Source organism: Marmota marmota, unplaced genomic scaffold (assembly GCF_001458135.2).
Source record: "Marmota marmota marmota unplaced genomic scaffold, marMar, whole genome shotgun sequence".
In the NCBI taxonomy this organism is placed as follows: Eukaryota; Metazoa; Chordata; class Mammalia; order Rodentia; family Sciuridae; genus Marmota; species Marmota marmota.
In genome coordinates this window covers 14,319,476-14,342,860 of record NW_026000082.1, presented here as the reverse complement: position 1 = coordinate 14,342,860, position 23,385 = coordinate 14,319,476, and the positions used below count along the sequence as shown (strand labels likewise).

The following is a 23,385-nucleotide window of genomic DNA, read 5'->3' as shown; positions in this document are numbered from 1 at the left end:
TATGTGGATAGTATGCTTTATTATTACTTAAAGTATATTATTGTCATAATTACAGGCTACAATTTAGAAGTTCGAAATGCAAGAGAAAAATTTAGAGAACCCAAATAAAGCTGAATCAGTATGTAGAAGATGGTTAAAACTTTGTAAGTAGTGCCACTTAGCTCTCAGCAATACTTATCTGTCCTTTTTAATTACAGGCCCTGAAACCAGGGTCAACAACATAAAATATCACAAATGACCATAAGACATTCAACCTACACAAGCAAGCATGGAGATAAAGATATATATTTATATAATATATACATATTTTAATATTATATTGGTCCACTGAGTATATATATTTTAACAAAAGATAAGAATCTATATAATCCAGTTAAACATACATAAGATTAGGGTACACTTATTACATTGAAAGTTGGTGTTCATAAGTTACAGATATTTAATATTTTCCAGAGTGTTTTTTTTTAATTAAAAAAAAAATATTTTAAAAGCATTTCAAACATTTGTTCATTTTCCCAGTGCAAAAGAAGGTTGTTCAAGTCAACTTACCTTTTTCTCAAAGAGTAAGGGGAAGGAGGAAAAAAAAAAATAAGAAAACAGAAAACACCACCTACCAGCAATTCCCAACGCTACCTTCTCAATCAACTTTTGCTAACTTGCCTAAATCCTTAGGTCACTGGATTAGTTTATCAAAATTAAAGCCTTGTGATTATGATTCAGCCCTTGCTTCATATATGACTTTTATGTTGAAATGTTTTTATATAAAAAATTAGAAAAAAGTTAGCAGTACAGGAAGTGGTTTGTTTTAAACTCCAGCCATCCAATTGTGTGTGGAAAGAAGAAAAGCACCATTTCAAGATCATATGAATTAGATATTTTGGAATTTACTTATAGTCTAAGCAATAAGTTACTCTGATTATCACAGATCAATACCACCTTGACTTGTTGATCCCAGAGAATTTAAATTAGGTTTTAGGTGCATTTTTCTTTATCTGTTATTTAATACATTATCTAACTCAGTAACTCATGTGCAAAAAGAAGATTACAATATACAGCCTTCACAATCTATTTCAAATTCAGCTTGCCTGCTAGGTTAGTTTTAAAGATGGGATTTTAAAATGTAAGGAGTTTTGAAAATTTGGCAGCTCTTTTCCCTTCCAATTAAAAAAAAAAAAAAAAAAAGCTAGGTTGCCTTTTTTATAGGTGAAAAACATGAAGTAAATAAACTAATTTAAACTACAAAGACAAAAAGCAATATGGTATAATACATGTCACCCTTCCTATTTGTATTCAGTGAAAGTTTTTATATTTCAAGTAGTTAAGCCTTCATTAAAGAAAACAAAAATATACATGAAAAATTAAAGTACCTTCCAGTTGTAGCTTGCTAATGTTTCTTCTGCAAAAGTATAATAGTAAACTAAATGAACTCAAGAGGACAGTGCCACTGCAAAGGCAGAACAGCTGCATGTTAATTAAGATTTGTGCTTACCTTATACTGATGGGTACATTTTAAGTGATCAATTTTCTTCACATCTGGCACTTAAAATGGACATTTTCTTACAAACTTTCTTGTAAGAAACTGATTTTGTTAATTAGCAAATTTATGGAGAGGTATCTGTTGACCTAAAATTCCTTAAATCCACAGAAAATTGTTTTAAAAAAAGTATTTCCACATGAGGTTTTAATGTTTTTTATTTAGGAAAAATTTAAGTTTTAAGTTAAAATCGTTCAATCTAAAGCATCCTTTTTTCAATAGTGGAGTAGATTGATGCAAAATATTTTTCCTTTTCTCTAAAAAACAAATTAAATGGTATTTGTACTCCAAGGATATACAAAAATGTACTTTATACTAGCCAATTTACATCAATCATAAAAGAAATGCGATGTTTGTTCTCTTCCTCTCCTTCAACCATTCAAATCAAGGGAGAATACTGCAAACTTTATAAACTCCACTAACTCTAATCAGAATAACCACAGAACAAAGGTAGCATGGGGTGAAACTATTTCTCTACATTCCAGAAGGCAGAAGCTTGGATGCTCTAGCTTTACAAGTAAAAGTAGCATAGGCAGGCTGAAGCTCACAGTAAATGCACACCAGAACAGGGGCCTAGGTAAAGCTGTCTGATTAGGTTACTGCTTTTAGAAGAAATAATAAAAGTCAAATCTGAGAGTACAAAAGAAAAAACCTAGACTTCTGTCACATTTACAGGAATCTCAAACCTTTTGTATTCCCATGCTCACAGGTAGTTTTGATATACATGGTAAATAGCATCAATATTTAGGAAGAAGAGTATTGTAGACAAAGGACAAGAGAATTCTTCATGCTTCTGATATCTCGGATTTGCTGAGTGCAATAGCCAGTTCTAGGTCTTCTTGTTCTTGCTGATTCAGTCGGGCAAGCCTTTGCTCTTCCTCTCTCTCACTCTCCCTCTTGGCCCATTCAATCATATCTTCCTCAGAGGGATACTGCCATTTAAAAGACATAATGAATGAACAAATTACTAAATGAATAAGTAAAACAATAAAAAGAAGAAAAAATTGTTTATATAAAACTTTCAAATAAATAAAACATAATAAAATTTGTTTCACCTGAAGGATTCTGGGAATATAATCTTGTTTACTTGTCCCCCACCCCTCCCAAACAAAATTTATTTATTTTTTGTTTGGTACTGAGAATTGAACCCAGAGGAACTCTACCACCGAGCCACATCCCCAGTCCTTTTTATTTTTTTAAATATATTTTTTTTTTAGTTGTAGTTGGACACAATACCTTTATTTTTATGTGGTGCTGAGGATTGAACCCAGTATCCCACATGTGCTAGGTGAGTACTCTACCGCTGAGCCCCCACCCCAGCAGTCCTTTTTAATTTTGAGACAGGGTCTCACCAAGTTGCTTAGAGCCTTGCTAAGTTGCAGAGGCTGGCCTCAAATTTGTCATGCTCCTATCTCAGCCTCTCCAGACACTGGGATTACACGTGTGTGCTACTGTGCTCAGCAATAAGTTTAGTTTTAACCAGTTACATAACTGTGGTTTATTTTAAAAAAATTCCATCTATAGACTTTGTCTATAAAAGTAAATATTAAAAATATTACTTAGAAACACTTCAAGTAGATAAGCAGATTCAAAAATGGAAGAGGGGTAGACTTTTTGATATAATGTAAAATATTTACTGTTTAAACTTAAGTGAGCATCCTCACATTATAAATAATTTTTAACTTAAGCCAACTGGCGATTTTCCACCTCATCCTAGACTTTCAGGTACAGAAAAACTATGAAGGAAAAAATAGGCTGATTTTGCTATATATAATAAAGAGTATTGGTTATACTAAGCAAGATAAGAACCAAAACTATTTTTTTTTTAAGTATATTGAAGATTTTGGCAGGCTTTGAGAACTTTTGGACTCAGTTTTTAAAAAAACCCTTAATACTAATGATTATTCAATCGGGGAAATGTTTTTATTCAACCAAAACAGCAACTTCAGCAGAAACTAAATACAAAATTCTACTTGGTTTCAAGTCTTGTCATATAGAAGAGGACTTTATAAGGATAAAATGAAAGAAATATTCAAGACTTTTTGAAAATGGTAGTTTTTTTTCCTAGGAGAATTAGAGGACCTGTGAAATTTATAATACTTAACAAGTCTTCCAAAATTAAAAAAAGGATATTTTTATAACAAGCTATTTTATATTTACACTATCCTGAGATTTGAGTATAAAGTAAGTAAAATGCCTCAGTTATTGTTTGAAAGTTATTCCAATCAGGTTTTGATTTGCTTTCTGAAATTTTACTTAACATATTAAATACCACAAATTGTCACAGGTTATTTTTATATACTAAGAGAATTATAATCTTCTAAGTAAGCCAATTCTTGATTCTCTGCTTGAAATAACTAAAATTCCATCTGAAATGAAAGGTCAGGATAATTCTGACATTCCACTTTTACAATATTTGAAATATTGATTTCTATTTTTCTCCTTGACCTTCAGCAGAAGCCATCAGAACTTAAAAGTACAGATTAAAAAGCTGGGTGGTACACCTTCCTTAGTTGCACACAGATTCTTGCCCACCTTCTCTCTCTTTCTCTCTCTTTCTCTCTCTCTCGAACCCAGGGGTGCCCAACTCCTGAGCTACATCCCCAGCCCTTTTTATGTTTTATTTGGAGACAGGGTCTCATAAGTTGCTGGGGCTGGCTCTGAACTTGTTATCCTCCTGCCTCAGCCTCCTAAATTGCTGGGATTACAGGCATGCACCACTGTGCCTGTTCTGCTTTCTAATAGAAATAGTAGCAGCAATAAAACTAGTTGAGTGACCAACTGTTACAATAAGGAGGAAAACATTAGTCAGACTGTAGCCAGGGTCACCTGGCCATTACAACTTCTATTTCCAAAATCAAGAAAATAAAGTGATAGATAAAGAAAAATTCTCGATATAGAACAGGCAGTGATAATGAGGTCATTTAACCTGAAAAAATTAAAACTTTGATTAGTTATTCTACAAATTTTATTAAAAAGCAAAAGACTTGATTTTACCTAAATAACAGAATATTATGATACTGCTTTATGTCTCTCCAGAGTGATACTTCTGTGATTGGTTGCCCAATTTCTTCTCTCTCTTTTTTTTTGTACCGGGGATTGAACCCTGGGGCACTCAACTACTGAGTCACATCCCCAGCCCTATTTTGTATTTTATTTAGAGACAGGGTCTCACTGAGTTGCTTAGTGCCTCGCCATCACTGAGGCTGGCTTTGAACTTGTGATCCTCCTGTCTCAGCCTCTGGAGTGCCACTGAGCCCAGCTGATTGCCCAATTTCTAATCTATTACAGGCCCTGCCTAATGCCATTATCACAGCACCTTTCTTTTTTTTCTTTTCTTTTTTGTGGTGCTGGGGATCTAACCCAGGGCCCTAATGCATGCTAGGCAAGCACTCTACCATTGAGATACATCCTTAGCCCATCATAGCACCTTTCTATGGTTTCTAAAGGTCTTATTTTAGTCAGCTCTGAGAGAATGCACAGCAAGCACGGGAGGCTAGTGAATTAGAGCCCTAAATTGTTTAGATCCTGACAATAATTGATTTCATAAATGCTTTTTTAGGGGGTTTGGAGACTGGGGTCTTGCTCTGTTGCTCAGGCTGCTCTCGAACTCCAGGGCTGAAGTGATCCTTCAACCTTAGCCTCTCAAATACCCTATTTACCATAGATTTCATGCCAATTTTTTTTTTTTTTTTGGCAAAAAAAGTGGAGTGTGACCATTATTGTAAAAGTTTATTTTTAAAAAATTATGCTAGTATGATTTAAAAATCGCTTATTACTACACCATCTTGGGGCAATATTAGGATATGTGGAATATTTGTGAATTAATGTATATTCACAATTATGGTGGTAACAATTATGTGGTGAAAGACACAGCTGGAACTATAGGTATGCACCACCATATCTAGGACACATTAAGATTTTAGAAAAGATGCCATGGGGCTGAGGGTATGCAATTCAAAGAATCCCTGGGAATGTAGCTCAGTGGAACAGTGCTTGACTGCTTGACTAGAGTGTACAAGGCCTTGAATTTGATGCTCAGCACTGAAAAAAAAAAAAAAATCCCTGCATCTATCCTCTCATATAATAATTGCTGAATGGTCTTCAAAAATCATTGAAATTTTATACACAAACACACACATACAACACAGTTACAAATACACAAGCTCACCACTGGCATTATTCATCCAGTGGGCAAATAGTAAATTATTCTCCAATAGTCCATTAAATCATCATCATCCATAATCATCTGCAAAATTATATGTCAAGATTTTACTTATATTTATGTTACCAAGACCAAGAGGAAGGTTTATAAAACAACTTGTATATAACACAAGAACTAAGAGTAGTAAAATCATTTGTGCAAAGAAGAAATTTTAGAACCATCAAAACAGAATTAGAGGTTTTGCTTGGGGGAAGAATGCAAGATTATTTTAGTATTTTGGCAAATTTAGTTGAAATGATACAAATTTGGCAGACTCCAAAGTCATCTTGGAAAACTCCTCAAATTGTAAATGGAAAGATTTTCCCCCAAACAGCCCATTCACAGTACTTACAGCACTGAAGTTAGCAAAATTGCTTGGGTCAGCCTCTTTATTGGTAGTGGAAGTAGAAGAAGTGAATGGATCACAATACATATCAGGATCTTTTTCTTTGGGGCTATCATTGCCTGGGAAAGGCTGAAATGGATCATTCACTTTAAAGGGATCAGAAGAATCCAATTTGTTGATGGGTCTTTTCCCTGGATCAAAATCATTACAGTTAACTCAACCAGTAAATATGGCAAACACAAGCACACAAGAACATGTACACAGGGAGCATTAAAGAACTAAAGGTGGAGGATGGGGGCGAGAACCTGAAACATATTCTTTATATCGACTTAAATGCCATACCAATAATCTGATCTCTCAAATAGACTCCAACAAGATATAGCTTAATAAAAAAAAAAAAAAAAAAAACAGCAAAGAGCGGAATAGGCCAGGAATCATATTTCCTCACCTCAAAAGAGCATGTTCCCAAGAAGAGAGGGAGGAAAGGACAAAATAGGAGGAAAATGATAAAGAATAAAGATGTCAATGGCTTCTGTTGCTATAACCTTAGCCTGATACTTGTACAGACACCCACTAGTAAGAGCAAATGACCTTTAAAAATGGCAAAATTCCTATGGTTTTTCTCTAAATCTCTCTCTGTAATACCTACGAGCATAAAACTAAAAATTATCTTGGTAAAACCTTGCCTACTTTTTGACATCTACAATATTTCAAACTTAAAAATAAACAATGTTTTGAAGACCAAAGCCTGTATCTTTGTGATTGTTCACAAACTAATCTTTGGTTAAATAACAGTATGATGTTCTGTTAGTCACTTATTAGTTCAGTGTCACTTTCCAACAAATTCTCTGATTTTATTTTTTGGAACTGGGGATTTAACTCAGGGGTGCTTTATCACTGAGCTATATCCCCAACCCTTTTTATTTCGAGACAGAGTCTCATTGAGTTGCTGAGGCTGGCCTCAAATTTGTGATCCTCCTGCCTCAGCCTCCTGAGTTGCTGGGATTATAAGCGTGCACTACTGCATCTGGAAAGTTCTCCAATTTTAAAGTCTTACTTAAACTTAATACTTATTTTTTTTTTAAAGTGAGAGAGAGAGAGAGAATTTTAATATTTATTTTTTAGTTTTTGACGGACACAACATCTTTGTTTGTATGTGGTGCTGAGGATCGAACCCAGGCCGCACGCATGCCAGGCGAGCGCGCTACCGTTTGAGCCACATCCCCAGCCCCAACTTAATACTTCTTGAAGAAAAGATAATAAGAATGGTGTTAAAATGTCTTCAAATATATTTTTTCTTAACATGAATTAAGCTGGTTAATTAAACAATCATAATAGATTATTTCCATCAGTATTTTATCTTACAAAAGATGTTTAAATCCCAATCTCAATCCTATGAAAGCAGGCAAAATTAGAGTTACTGCCACCATCTAACAACTAAGGCAGCTGAGAGTTAGACATGTGAAATTATACACTTAAGGTCACAGAGTGAGGGTTGGGGATATAGCTCAGTGGTAGAGCACTTACCTAGCATGCACGAGGTCCTGGGTTTGAACCCCAGTACCAGAGAAAAAAAATTACAGAACAAGTCAGGGAATATCCAGAATTAGAACCCAGGTGTTTTGGTTCCCAATCAGTTCTCGTTCCAAAAAACCACCTTTTTTCCTTGGTCTTCCTGCAATGATGTATACTCAAGAGATTCTATTCTTAATTTTAATTAAGGCACCAGTATATTACTTTACTTATGACTTTAAAATAACCTCACCATTGGCATCATACAGGTTTAAATGCTTAAATGAGTAAACTGACAATTACTTATTTCTTCATGTATTCTGACCTTACTTCTATCAATTGAGAAAGGCTACTTTTCCTTAAAAGAAAGAAACCACTTAAATAATTTACCTGATTTTTTCAATAGATAATTAACTGTACATCCAGTTATTTAAATCAAAAAAAGAAATAATTTGCCCAAGAAATATCATGCAGAGGTTATTAGGAAAAGGCAAGAATAATAATCTATAAGTATATTTACCAGGAAATGATATATAACTAAAAAGCTAATGGGTCAAATGTGTCTTCTCATAGAATAGCCTAGTAGCACAATAGGGGGTTGCCTTTTAGCCACTTTATATGCTCTTTATTATTTGTACTAAAAACTTCCTGGACCTCTCCCCACCAAATGATCACTATTATAAAAGAGTCTTTAAAGTGAGTTGAAAATAATATTTTCCTTTAAGAAAGGCAATACTTCCTTTTAAACTACTTTGTTGCGAATTCTGGATACCAGCAGCCATATTTTTTTACATTAAAGGATTTAAGAAAGACTTTACTTTGTGTAGGAATTTTTTTTTCTCTTATAGAAATTAATTAAAACACCAAAGTATAGGAACCTGCTATTCAAATGGTAATCAATGATCTTCTAAAAAGAGATTCCATCTACACTTCCTTTTTTCCATTTACTATCTCTCCGAAATGATTAAGGGGGAATAAAACAGCTCTTATTAGAAAGCTCATGTCAGTTCACATCAGTTACACAGGCTGCCCTCTTAGGCACATGACTATAATTCTATACTGAAGTCAGCAAGCTTCTGCTATGTGTTTGACTTGTTTTGTTCACTGCCTTTTATAGAGGTATGTTAAGTAAGATCTGCATAATACTTTTCAGGAGAAAAGGCATTGAGTTGATTTAGGAAAGGCACCAACTCTCCTACCAGGTGGTGGTGGGCAGGGTCTTGTTGGAGTTCCCGTCTTAGGTGGCAGTGCTGGGGGTACATCTTCACTCTTGATGGATGTTTCATCGAACACATTTTTTGGAGTGACCACATTGTTGACAGAGCTTGATGTGGCTGAATTAAAAGGATCTTCATTGTTTGCCTTTGTTTTAAAAAGAAATGTTTATACACGATTTTATATATATAATATATGTAAGACATCTATCTCCAAGCAAACTGTGCATAGTCACAGAACATGCAGAAAAATGACTTAAGTATTATGTGGCTTTATTCATTTCTAAGAGCACTGACATTTTAACCTTTGCATTCAAGGGCAGATGGGATCATTCTTTAATTATTCTATATGAGTAGTAATTGTAACATCACTACTTATAAAGAGCAACGCCAAAACAAGCCAACTCTGGACAGAAGCCTTATTCAACTTCAGGCAATACTCACAACCCATTTTAAAGGGTCAAATGAGCCAGATGATAATGAAAGAAAAAAAATTACTGATTTCTCACTAATGCACTTAAATAAAGGAAAGATTTAATTTTAATGCAAACAAAATGGTATCTAGACAAACTATAAAACCAAACTCAAAAGTCAATTTTTTACAGTAAACTTTTCTCATGGAAAAAGTCTAAATTTGGTTTTGAAGATTACTCCTTCCATACGTAGACTAATGAAAGATTCATTTTCTAAAATAATGACTCAAGGCTTTATGACTTCATAACTCTTTAGGCCAGTATTTCTTATCAGTGGTACTGTTGACATTTTGGGTTGGACATAATTCTGTTGAGAGGGGCTGGGCAGTGCATTGTAGAATGTTTAAAAGCACTTCTAGCCTCTATCCACTAAATGGAAATAGCATCTTCTACCTAATTGTGAAAACCAAAAATGTGTCTAGTCATTGCTAAATGTTCTTTGGGGGTCAATCTGACATACACGAATCCTTCTTTCTTAGCCTAAATTAATACCAGAGTTATGCTGGAAAACATATAGTGGACATTTAGCACTGGGCTTTGTTTATTAATCATTTTAGTACTTACCCTAACAACTTCAGAGCACAAAATCAAGTAGCCAATATGGATTGGTTAGAATAAATATTACAGCTAATGACACAAACAGTACATAGGGAAACAAAGTTCAATTGGAAGAGACATGTTTAAATAGAAGAGTAAATATAATGTTATTGAGTAAACATATTATAATTGTCTGTATCATTACCAGTCTTTTTATGTATAGAAATAGTTTATAGTTCTCTTTCATTTCTATCTGAAATCAATATTTGCTAAACTTATTGCAATCAAGTTGCAATGTCTGTGAAAGGAGTCTGTAATTTAAAGGAGGAACTGTTTCTTTGATGGAAACACATATATTCTCCTTCCTCACTAATCACTGCAGATTACCTTTGACAATGTGCTGAAGTCAGCAAATCCATCTTCAAATGATTCATTTCCAAAAACAGAAGCAAAGGGGTCTGTGGCTAAAATGAGTAAAGAAAATCAATGGGATAGAACAGAAAGACATCAAATTTCATGTTTTCTTTTAGTTGGTAACTTCAGATGGAAAACATTTAATCCAAAATTGTTAGAGTCTGTAAACAAGTCAAAATAACACCTGGCATTTTGCCAGGGGAATGTTAAAGTTCGTAAACAAGTCTGGATGGTGCCTGGCAAAATGTCAGAGGGAGTGGTTTGAGAAGTAACAAAACCGAGCCATTAGGTGTAGAGATTCCTGATTGGTTGACTGATGTATCTAGTTTATGCTAATTAGATAAGCTGTGTGGAATGTATAAATACTGCTCCTGTCCTGCAATAAACGGCTCCCACTCCTGCTGTATCAACGTACACAAGTTATTCGTCACCCTCCGCTTATTTTGCCCAGCCAGCCGGGCTGCGGCACAAAATATTAACTCTAAATTATATAATTCTTAATTTATGACTGGTGTCCAGAGACAGAATGCACATGAATAATTCCAAAGATGTATTCCTTTGTGTAAATCAACTAAATGATTCAAAATCAAAAACAGGTGAACTACTTCTAGCTAAAGTACTTAAGGCTGTGGAACACATGTCAAACAGTACAGCTTCTATGAACTTAAACTATTTCTAATGAAGACACTACAAGTCAAAAACGTTAGATACCATTAATTCTATAACTCATGCCCATCCTTCCAGGCCCATGTGAAATGCTACTTTACCCACAAAGAACTTTACTCCACCTAGAGAACCCTAGATGTAGCTGATTTCCACAACAAGAATTGGTTTCTTCACTCTCTGTGACAGTAACTGCATTCTGATTTATACCATGCTTACCTGATTGATAATCACCTGTATGATCCTTGAAAACAGGCAATATAGCCTATCCAACATGCCAAGAACATAAGAAGATACACTTTCTACCCTTTAAAAGTTCATAGTGGGATGAGAAACACATAAACAAATAATAATAAAATAGAACTGTACAGTTTACTAGAGAGGTTATGACAATCCTGTAGTGGGAATCACTAATTGCCTGGGAGAATCAGAAAAGTAACAAAGTAGCTATTACATTTGAGCTTTTGACTAAGGTCTTCTGAATAAGGAATTATTTGCCAAATAGAAGGAAGTGAAGGAAAGAAAGCAAACTACCAGGCAGAACAGTTAACTGCAAAAGCATTATTTAACCAATGCTCCACAGGCACATTCATTATAGTTAACTTTGAAAGTAGACCTCACCTATTCAGACAGAAGGGCTATGAATAATATCAAATGTTTCTACAGTAAATGCTGCCTGATCTAAGAAGGAAGGAATCAGAAGAAAAGGAAAGAGGGAAAAGAGACTTGCAAAAGAAAAGGCAAGACAAAGAGGTACAAAAAATTTCTCCTTGTTATTCCTCAATTCTTCATCTTTACATCAGAATTACTTAAAAAGAAAGTGTGTCCAACTACCAACTTAAAAATGTAAAGTGGGGCTGGGAATGTGGCTCACGCGGTAACGCACTTGCCTGGCATGCGCGGGGCGCTGGGTTCGATCCTCAGCACCACGTAAAAATAAAATAAAGATGTGTGTCCACCAAAAACTGAAAAATAAATATTAAAAAATTCTCTCTCTCTCTCTTTAAAAAAAAATGTAAAGTGCCCCTACATCTCTAGAAATAAGTATATAAATAAGATAACTACAGATAAAAACAGAAGGGAAACAAGGAAGGGATATTATTCTGTTGGCTCTGTCACTAAGACAGTGACGGGGTATCAGAGTGGGAAAAGGGGACAGGTGTATACACACACACACACACACACACACACACTGTATCTTCTTATGTTCTTGGCATGTTGGATAGGCTATATTCCTGTTTTCAAGGATCATACTTGTCTAACACAGAAAATTCAGTTCTTTAGGGTTTCATCAGCAACTCTGATCTTTAAAAGAATGTTGAAAAATCTAGAGTTACAGGAAATTTTACAACTTTACCTATAAAAAAAGCTTTTTTATTAACACATATTTGATGAATTCCACAGCCCTGGGGCCCAGTCTCATCATGGGTACTGTTTTCAGGCTTTTCCTACTTTTTCTCCTCTTCTGTTATTCCTGATGCCGTAGCAGCTGAGGTATAGCCTGAGCAAGGTACAGACACTCTCCTGACTGGCAGAAAGGGTGGTGAGGGGAAAGGAGTTGGCCTTGTTCCACTAGAAGGACTTAAATTTGCTTCATGTATTTTCTCTGCCCTTGCCCCCACAATCTTCACAAGAGTTCACAACACATATAGCAACAGAACTGAGTTAGATCAGGTTTGCCTGAAATGCTGTGATATATATGTTGTGAAATAAATTAATTAAAAAAGAAGATATTGCCATGTGAAGATTATGTACGAGAGATTTTCTACACCTTCTACAAAAATTACATATATAGCATTGGTTCAAACACTGAGGATCACCTAATCCTAGATGAATGACAAAATGCTTTTGCTCAAGTTGGAGATTTTTAAGACCTTGGCAAGAATCTTCAGATAATGATCATGCTGGAGGTGAAGCAGAGGCCTTCTCAGAAAGTGGAAGGATTCACAACATCACATGAGAGATGCCTTGTGAGGGAGTCCCAGGAGAGGAAGGGAAGTCCCAGGAGAGGAAACACTAGGAGAGGAAGCCTGCAGGTGGCTTTCTTCCTATTGATATGTACATCAATGCAAATAGTACCTCATTAGTACCCTCTTCTGCTCCAAGAATAAAAGCAATATATTCTGGAAAAACATATAAAAGTGTAATTGAAAAATCATCCATAATGTCATTATCAGAAATAATTCTTGCCAGTATTTTAGCATATTTCTTTAAGAGCTCCTTTTCTGTTTTTGTGGCGGTGGGGATGGAACCCAGGGCTTTGTGCATTGAAGGCAAGCACTCTCCCAACTGAGCTATATCCTGAGCCCGAGCCCTTTTTCTCAGCACTTTTTTTTTTCCCTTAAACTTTTGAGATCATGCTATGCTGACATACCTCTTTGGGAAAATATGAATGAAAAAGCTGTATTTTAGATAGGTCACTTTTTATATCCTATTCTGATTTTTTTAAAAAATTAACATTTTTTAGTTATAAGTGGACACAATATTTTTATTTTATTTTTATGTGGTGCTGAGGATCAAACCCAGTGCATCACACAGCCCCAGGCCTATCCTATTGATTTAATCTCAGCATTTATTGGGCTGGTAATGTGGCTCAGTGGTAAAGGATTGACTCACACATGTGAGGCCCTGGGTTCAATCCTCAGCACCACATAAAAAATAAATGAATTAAAATAAAGCTATGAAAAAAAATGTCAGCATTTATCAATACTTGACATATATTTGCTTAATGCCTGTACTGCCCATATAAGCTCTATGATGACAGGAATTGTTTTGTTCACTATTGCATCCTCAAGGCCTACCTAGCACAAGGTCTAGCAAATAGAAGACACTCATATTTCTACTACTGAAAGAAAGGGGACAGAAATTATCTACTTATAACTTTTTTTTTGGGGTACCAGGGATTGAACTCAGGGGCATTTGACCACTGAGCCACATCCCCAGCCCTATTTTGTATTTTATTTAGAGACAGGGTCTCACTGAGTTCCTTAGTGCCTCGCTATTGCTGAGGCTGGCTTTGAACTTTCGATCCTCCTCCTGTCTCAGCCTCCTGAGCCACTGGGATACACGCGTATGCCACTGCACCCAGTGAAAGCTTATCATTCCTTATCCCATGGGATTAATTTTTTTTTGCTGGTTACAAATTAATTTCATGATAGAAGAAAAGAGTAAGAGTACAGGGGTGGAAATAACGAAGGCAAATATGTTTGTGACCTTGGATATGTAATGTGACCTCTTTGAGTCTCAGTGATTACCAGATGTTGGAATTTTATGAACAGGGAAACTAGACAAATGAATACAGTAAAAACCTATACATAGCCAGGTGTGGTAGTACATGCCTATAATCCCTGTAACTTGAAAGGCAAGAGGATCACAAGTTTGAGGCCAGCCTTGGAAACTCAGTGAGGTCCTCAGCAATTTAGCAAGACCTTGTCTCAAAATAAAAAATTTAAAAGGCTGAGAATGTAGCTTAGTGCTATATTCAGTGGCAAAGCACAATCCCCAGTACCAAAACAAAAAACTATATACATTCCTCTTTTTCCCATAAAAATATTTAGATACTTAGGGATGAACCACTGATCTAAATTACTTATAACTCATTCAGCTTTCCCATATCCCCATAATTGAAAGTTTTTATGTCAAGCACAATGAAATTCAAGAAAACAACGTAAAGACTTATGCTGTTGTTACTAAAAACAAACAAACGAATCTATATACATAAGTAGGGGAAAACACAGATTTGCCAACTTAATTTCAAAAAATAGTCTTCCCAGAAAAGAAAGTTGGTCTCTCTCTTTACTGTTCAATTAAAAATCTTACAATGTAGCAGGTCTGAGATAAATTACTTGTTCATATCTTCATCAGTCAATTGGTAAAGCTCTGCTACTCCCCAGAGATTTTAGGAAGAATACAGATGCAGCCTAGGATGACTCCCAAGGTTCTGCTTGGGCAATTGAATAGATAGCCACACTAACTCATTTTGTCCCATTGCCGCAGATGTGGAATACCTATGAAAACAACCTAAATATAGTATATAATTATATAAAAACAATTATAATTATTAGTATCAACAGTATTAGTTAATAAGCTCTAGACTATGATTTCTATTCTATTTTAATAAACCTGTATTTATTTCACTTAAATATTCATAAAATTGAAAACTTGTGTTTTATTGGGTTAACAAATAGGCTATCTGGAAGAATGTTCAGAATTGTTTTATATTTCGGGGCTAGGGTTGTGGATCAGTGGTAGAGCACTTGCCTAGCATGTATGTGTGAGGCACTGGGTTTGATCCCTGGCACCACATAAAAATAAAAACAAATAAAATAAAGGTATTGTGTCCATTTACAACTAAAAAAAAGAATTGTTTTATATTTCACTTTCAGACATACATCTGGACATTAAGTAAAAAAATTATATCTGGAACACAGGACTAGTGATTTAGATTTGTAGTAATTATTTTTTGTTTTTGGTACTGGGGATTGAACTAGGGAGAACTCAACCACTAAGCCACATCCCCATCCCTATTTTGTATTTTATTTAGAGACAGGGTCTCAGTGAGTTACTTGGTGCCTCGCTGCTGCTGAGTTTGAACTCTAGAACTCTAGATCCTCCTGCCTCAGCCTCCCAAACCACTAGGATTACAGGTGATCACCACTGTGCCCAGCAATTTTAAGTTAATATCATAGTCTAGATAAAACATGATAAGGCTGGGTTTGGTGTCACATGCCTATAATCCCCATGACTTGAGAGACTGAGGCAGGAGGATCACAAATTCAATGCCAGCTTCAGCAATACAGCAAGTCCCTAAGCAACTTAGCAGATGCTGTCTCAAAATAAGGGCTGGGGATGTGACTCAGTGGTTAAGCATTGCTGGGTTCAATCCCTGGTAGAAAGAAAGAAAGAGAGACAGAAAGAGAGAGAGAGAGAGAGAGGGTGCAATCAAAGTGAGCATGAGGAAGAAAAGACAATCAGATTCCATTTGGGGATGAAACAACAAAACTTTGTGATTTACTAAATTTGAGGAATATAAGAAGAGTAAATAATGACCCTGCTGATGAAGGCCACTTATAATGTTATTATTATAGAATGAATGGAGGAACGGGTACACATTTGCCTTTTGCTTTCATTTGTATTATTCTCTTTTTGAGGTGAGACTAATTGAAAGAGGTGATTTTTTTTTTTTTTTCCATTAAGCACTGTGAGCCTGAAGTGCCTTTAGGACATAGGAGGAGAAATCTGCAGCAGGTACTTGACATAGTACAGAAGCTCAGGAGAGCATTCCAGACTACTGGACTAGGTCCAGCAGTCTTCAGGAAACAGGCTGTGAAGGCACTGAACTGACAATACAATGGCAGAAGGTACATGAAAAGGACAGAAGCACCAGGCTAAAATTACAACTAGAGAGAACCCTTACTCTTCAACAACTTCTCCAGTACATTTAGATCATTCTCTGGTTCCTAATTTGAATAAAAGGGAACATCTTTTCCAGATGCCTTCTGAGAATAAGCTGTCCTAAGGCAATAGAGACCAGCATAATATACAGCAACAGGAAAATCTTTTAGAATATGTTGAAACAGTGGTAATCCACAGAAAGCAGTGGTCCCCAAGATACCTTCTGTGAGGTCAAAGCTATTTCTAGAATATTAAAGTGTTATTTACCTTTCTTACCATGTTGACATCTGCACCAAGGTCATAAAACCAATGATGATGAACTGCTGTATATTGTACTGATTTGGAGTCACTGTGTTTTTCACTATAATAAACTCATAGGGGGACTATTTTTTGAGAAAGAGTCTCAAAAGTTGCTTAGAACCTCACTAAGATGCTGAGGGTGGCTTTGAATTTTCGATATCCTGCCCCAGCCTCCTGAGTAACCGGGATTACAGTGGCACACTGTACCTGGCTGAACTGTGTATTGTAATTTCTAATATGGCAAATTCTGATAGATATTACCCATTCAAACACAAACTCTTCATGGGTCCTCAATAATTTTTCAAAGTATAAAGGGGACCAAAAGGCTGCTGTACTTGATGATTTCCAAAGTCATTGCTTATGGTATTTCAAAGGACTCCCTTCTTTCCTAATTATTTCTGTTGCTGTTGGAATAAGAGTCCAGGTAAAGGTAAAGTCTGGAGTTTTCTCTCATACCTCCAAAGAGTATGTCCATGGATCATTTTAAAATTTTCTATTAAAGTACTTTCATCTCTTTACTTAGTATTTTCCATTTCATTGTTTCTCCTATATAATTAGTATTCTTGCCCCCCCCTCAAATTTTGGGTTTCAAAGATTTATTAATTTTGTCATCTACATAGTAGAAAGGTAGTACACAGGTTAAGTAGACAGGTTAAGACTGTGGAAAGATCAATAGACACAGATTTGGAAACAAATTGATATGTGATGCTGGGACTCAGTTTCCCTTCCATAATATAGTCTGTTTAAGAAAACAGACTAAATAATGATTCTGAAACTACATGGAATCCCAAAAGGTGAAACAAGTGGATGGAATTTTCTTAACTTAAAATTCATTTTAAATTCAAATTTAAAATGTTTACTTATCATAATCAGAAGAAAGGAAAATGTATGTCAATAAAAAATCAACCAAACATAAAGAAATTCAGTAAGGAAGGAACTAAGGGACAAAAGCAACCAATATACAGAAAACAAACAGTAAAATGGAAATAATGCATTCTTTATTATTCTCTCTCTCTCTCTCTCTTTCTGTCTCTCTTTCTTTCTTTCTACCAGGGATTGAACCCAGGGGTGCTTAACCCCTACTGAGCCATGTCCTTAACCCTTTCCATTTTTTATTTTGAGAAAGGATATCTCTAAGTGCTTTGGGCCTTCTAAATTGCTAAAGCTGGCTTTGAACTTTCGATCCTCTTTCTACCTCAGCCTCCCAAGGCACTGGGATTACAGGCCTATGCCACTGCCCCCAGCTAGTAATGACTTTAAATGCAAATGGATTAAATGCTATGGTCAAATGACATAGACTAGCTGGGTGAAGGTGGTGCTCACCTACAATCCCAGTGACTTGGGAGGCTGAGACAGGAGAATGGTGAGTTCAAAGCCAGTTCAGCAATTTAGCAAGGCATTTTGCAACTCAGTGAGACCCTGTCTCTAAATAGAATATATAAAGAACTCTTATAATTCAACAACAGAAAATCAACACAATTTAAAAGTGGGCAAAAATAGACATTTTTCCAAAGATAGACAAATGACCAATAAGCACATGAAAAGATGCTCAACATGACTTATTGTTAGGAAAATGCAAATTAAATCATTGAGATATCACTACACACCTACTAAGATNTTATATATATATAAAAAAGGGCTGGGGATGTGACTCAGTGGTTAAGCATCCCTGGGTTTAATCCCTGGTATCAAAAAGACAGACTGGCAGATTAGATTTAAAGAAAAAAGGACCCCACTATATGCAAGGCGTAGATTTTCAGTTTAGATCTAAAGATGTACATAAGTTGAAAGGGAAAATACAGAAAAAGATTTTTCTTGCAGATGGATAACAAGGGAATAGAGGGGATACATGAGTATCAGACTAAATAGATATTAAGTCTATAACTGCTATGAGAGACAAAGAAGGACATTATATAATGATGAAAGGAGAAATTTACCAAGATAATATAACTTTTATAAATATACAAATTACAGAGTTCTAAATATATGAAGCAAACCTTGACAGAGTTAGAGAGAGAAACAGTTCTACAGTTATATGGAGACTTCAATATCTCCCTTTCAATTGTGAATAGAATAGAACCCAGAAAATAAACAAGGAAATAGAGGGTTTTGAGTACTTTGGTGTTAGTCTAGAATGCAATTTAATTCTGCTGTTTCTTTATTGATTTTCTGTCTGGATCATGTGTCCATTACAGAAAGTGGGGGGTAAAAGTCCCTAGCTATTATTGTATTGGAGTCTCTCTCTTTTCAGGTCAATTAATATTTGCTTCATATATATTGGTGCATATATATTTACAATTGTTGTTTCCCTTTGTGGAACTGACTCCTTTATCTTGTGTGTGTGTGTGTGTGTGTGTGTTTTGATTGAGGATTGAACCATACCATGGAGTTATTTCCAGAACTTTTTATTTTGAGATAGGGTCTCATTAAATTATTCAGGCTTCTCTTGAACTTATGGTCATCTTGCCTCAGACTGTTGAGTTGTTGGGATTATAGGTGTGGTGCTACCATGTCCAGCTCATACTATCATATAATGACCTTTTTTGTCAATCTTTATTGCCTAAGATTTAAAGTCTACTTCATCTGACACAAGTATGGTTATTTATTTTTCAAATTTTGAGACAGGGTCTCACTAAAGTTGCTCAGGGTCTCAATAAGTTGCTAAGACTGGCCTCAAACTTGTGATCCTCCTGCCTCGGCCTCTAAATTGGTAAGATCAGAGGTGTGAGCCACTCTACCTGGTATGTTTTAATTTCTTTCTTACTATATTTGGCTTGTTTATTATGTATTTAATTTTTTTAGTTATAGATGGACACAATACCTTTGTTTTTTAATACAATCCCAGTGGCTTGTATTAAATGTGTATTTTTATGTGGTGCTGAGGATCAAACCCGGTGCCTCACACATGCTAGGCAAGCGCTCAACCATTGAGCTACAACCCCAGCCAGCCCTATTATATATTTTTGCTTTGTGGTTACCATGAAGTTTACAAAAGACATCTTTTATTTTCCATTTATTTATTTATTTTTAGGTGTCAATGGACATTTATTTTATTTATTTACATGTGGTGCTGAAAATTGAACCCAGGGCCTCACACATGCTAGGCAAGTGCTCTACCACTGACTGAGTCACTACCCCAGCCCACAAGACATCTTTTAATATTTTAAAGTGATAGTATCATAACATAATCATAAATAAAATAAAATAAACAACCAAAAAATCCATGACATTGAATTTAGCAATGCTTTCTTGGTTATGACACTAAAAGCAAGGCAACAAAAGAAAAAAAGGTAAGAGTAGGTAAGACTGACTACATAAAAATTAAAAACTTCTGTACATCAATGGACAGTATCAACAGAATGAAAAGGCAACTTGTGGAATGGAATGGGACAAAGTATTTGCAAATCATGTACCTGATATGGGGTTAATATGCAGAATATATAAAGAACTCTTATAATTCAACAACAGAAAATCAACACAATTTAAAAGTGGGCAAAAATAGACATTTTTCCAAAGATAGACAAATGACCAATAAGCACATGAAAAGATGCTCAACATGACTTATTGTTAGGAAAATGCAAATTAAATCATTGAGATATCACTACACACCTACTAAGATGACTATTATTACAAAATAAACATAAAGTAGTAAGTGATGGCAAGGGTGTAGAGAAATTTGAACCCTTGTGCACTGGTAATAGGAATGTAAAATAGTACAGCTACTGTAGAAACAGTATGCCAGTTTCTCAAAAACTTAAAATAGAATTACCTTTTAATCCAACAATTCCACTTCTTAAATTCTACTCCTCCAAAATGAAAGCAGACACTCAAATAGTTAATTTGTACAATCATGTCCACAGCAGCATTATTCATACAGATGAAATGTGGAGGCAACTAAAGTGTTCATTAACAGAAGAATAAACAGAATGTAGTATCTGTATACAATATTATTCAGCCTTAAAAAGGTAGGAACTTCTGTTGTAGCATGCTACAACATGGATGAACCTTTAGGACATTACATTAAGTGAAATAAGTGAATCATAAAAGGACAAATACTTTATGATTCCACTTACATGCAGTACATTTACAAGTCAATATCATACAGACAGAAAAAATGATTGCTAGAGTTTGGTGAAAGTGAGGATGGGGAGTTATATAATGGGTATGAATATGAGTTTTGGAACAAAAAAAGTCTGGAGATGGATGATGGTGGTGGTTTCACAACAATGTGAATGTACCTAATGTTAATAAACTAACTGCACATTTAAAAATAGTACACTTTAGGGCTGGGGATATAGCTCAGTTGGTAGAGTGCCTGCCTTGAATGCACAAGGCCCTGGGTTCAATCCCCAGCACCACACACACACACACACACACACAAAGATAAACTTAAGCTGGGCAAAGTGGTATATGCCTATAATCCCAGTGGCTCAGGAGGCCGAGGCAGGAGGATTGTGAGTTCAAAGATAGCCCCAGAAACTTAATGAGGCCCTCAGCAACTTAGTGAGACCCTGTCTCTAAAAAACATACAAAAAATGGCTGAGGATGTGTCTCAGTGGTTAAGTGCCCGGGGTTCAAACCCTGGTACCCCCTCCCCCCACCAAAGTAAACTTTATGTTTTACCACATTTTTTTTTTCTTAAAGGAACATTTATTGTGACTAATCCGTGTATTCACGAGTGAATTTATTTATTTATTTTAAATATTTTTGTAGTTGATAAACCTTTATTTTTTTTTATTTATTCATACATGGTGCTGAGTATCTAACCCAGTGCCTCACACATTCCAGGCAAGTGTGCTACCACTGAGACACAGCCTCAGCCCCATGAGTGAATTTATTTTTAAAATATATCATTAGCTTTGCCTAGGATCCTATTTCTTTCCTTAGAAAGCTTGGATAGTAAACTCATGCTAAAATTAGCATGGTAAATAAGCTAATGTAATAGAAAACCACTTTTAAGAAAAATTCATTTAATGCAACATATATGGTGTTTTTTTTTTGGTGTGTGTGTGTGTGTTTTACCACAATTTTTAAAAATCCACTTAGCAGAACAAAACAAATAATATCTGTCACGAGTTTCCACCAAAATCCTCATTCACTGGGCTTTTACCACGTGCTCTGAGTGTAATAGCTGACTCAATCATTTATTCAATAATATTACATGCCTAGGCATATTTTCAAGTTCTTGAAATGTACCAGTGAAAACAAAGATTCCAGTTCCTTATGGAGCTTAAATTCTAGTAGTAGGAGGGAATAGAAAACAACGTACATGGTATGCTAGAAAGTATGTCATGATGAAAGTAGAAAACAGTAGAGAATGGTAATGTGCAAGTACTGAGAAGGACAGTATACTTGTAAATGTTAGAAAAGGCGGCCAAAGGAAGCTTCAACGAAAAGGTAGTATCTGAATCAAGATTTATTAAAGTTAATAGAGATCATCATGTGGTCAGATGTTTAGATGTGGAAAACATTAAAAATGAAGTTGCTATAAACAAAGACAGGGAAGGCACCAAGAGAAGCATGTTTGTGAAAGATTAGGTATTTGATGTTAGACATATTGTATTAGATGTACTTATCAGATATTCAAGTTGAAATGTGAAATAGGTAGTTGGATAAAGGAGCCTGGAGTTCTGGAAAGAGATGTGGCTAGAGAAACAAATCAGCATATAAATAGTATTTGAAGCTATGAAACTCTCCCAGGGGAGTATAGACAAAAGAAAAAGAAAAGACGTCAGGGACTAAGACCTGGGACAACACAACATTAAAATGATGGGAAAACAGGAAGTCTCAGCAAAGGAAACTGAAGAAGAATGACCAGAACACACACCTCAGTGGCCTGCCCGGGGATCCAGGCCTCGGTGGCTGGGTGTCCCCTAGGTGATCTGAGGATACTACTGCACAGGGGTCCAGGAGCTCTCCCAGAAGAGAGAAGGTGTGTGGTAGTTGACTTTTCGTCACTGTGACCACAAATGCCTTAGAAGGACAACTTAGAGGAGGAGAGGATTTTTGGTTTATGGCTTCTGAGGATTCTGTCCACGATCAGCCAGATCCATTTTTTTGGAGCCCAGGAGAGACAAACCGCTGTGACTCAGCACTAAACGATCCCACTGAAACAACTGGTCGGCCCTTCTGAACCTGCGGAGGTTAATACCAACCGAGCCTTCATAGGTAGTGGCCACAGGATTGAGACGGGGCTTGGGAGAGCCGGTCAGGACCCACCCGTTGCATCGGTCACCCGGCAAAGGGAACGAACTGTCGCCATTTGCATGGGATACCACCATGGCAGAGAACTGACGTCACCAGAATGCGGCGGAGGAGATAACTTCATTGAAACAGGCAGCGACAGATGTGTAACCCCCTAGCCCTTCCTCTCCACACAGCAGGGAAATCTTAAGGGCCCCTCCCAGCTCTCCAGTGAGCGCGATAGTCAGAATGAGGGAATCAGGAGTGGCGCGGAACCCCCGGCTACCGCTCCCACCAGTGCTGACAACTGAGGTCTCTTGCACCAGCTACCGGGGGCGTGGCTACCGGAGGGCAAGCAAAATTCGCTGAGGGTTCTCAGCCCCAAGCTCCACAAACTTAGGGTCTGAGGGAATGGCAAATGGGGAGAGTGTGCCCAGTCATTCAAGAAAATAGGGCTCCTGGGAGCAGCAGACCTGGCATGTAGCCAGTATTGTGGTGAGCGTCACCGGTGAACGGGGCCTGGCTTGAGGAAAAGTGGGGAAGTGACTAGACACAAGAGAAGGCCCTAGGCACTCAGGATTGGAGACCCGCCCAGTCTGGGAGGAGGAGCT

The 23,385-nt window shown here is 36.2% G+C and overlaps 1 protein-coding gene across 5 annotated transcripts in view; it reads right to left on the bottom strand.

Moving 5' to 3' along the window:
* The window catches only part of Eps15 (epidermal growth factor receptor pathway substrate 15), a 121,990-nt gene continuing 98,605 nt past the window's right edge, over nucleotides 1–23,385 (bottom strand). For 4 of the 5 annotated variants that reach the window (XM_048815408.1, XM_048815410.1, XM_048815409.1 and 1 more), the window contains 4 exons: nucleotides 10,208–10,284; nucleotides 8,796–8,958; nucleotides 6,091–6,275; nucleotides 1–2,466 (listed from right to left, as the gene is read on the bottom strand). In XM_048815408.1, the coding sequence (XP_048671365.1) occupies nucleotides 2,320–2,466; nucleotides 6,091–6,275; nucleotides 8,796–8,958; nucleotides 10,208–10,284 (572 nt within the window). In that variant the 3' untranslated portion in view covers nucleotides 1–2,319. The remainder of the gene's footprint in view (nucleotides 2,467–6,090; nucleotides 6,276–8,795; nucleotides 8,959–10,207; nucleotides 10,285–23,385) is intronic. The other variant, XM_048815412.1, reaches the window with a different exon arrangement.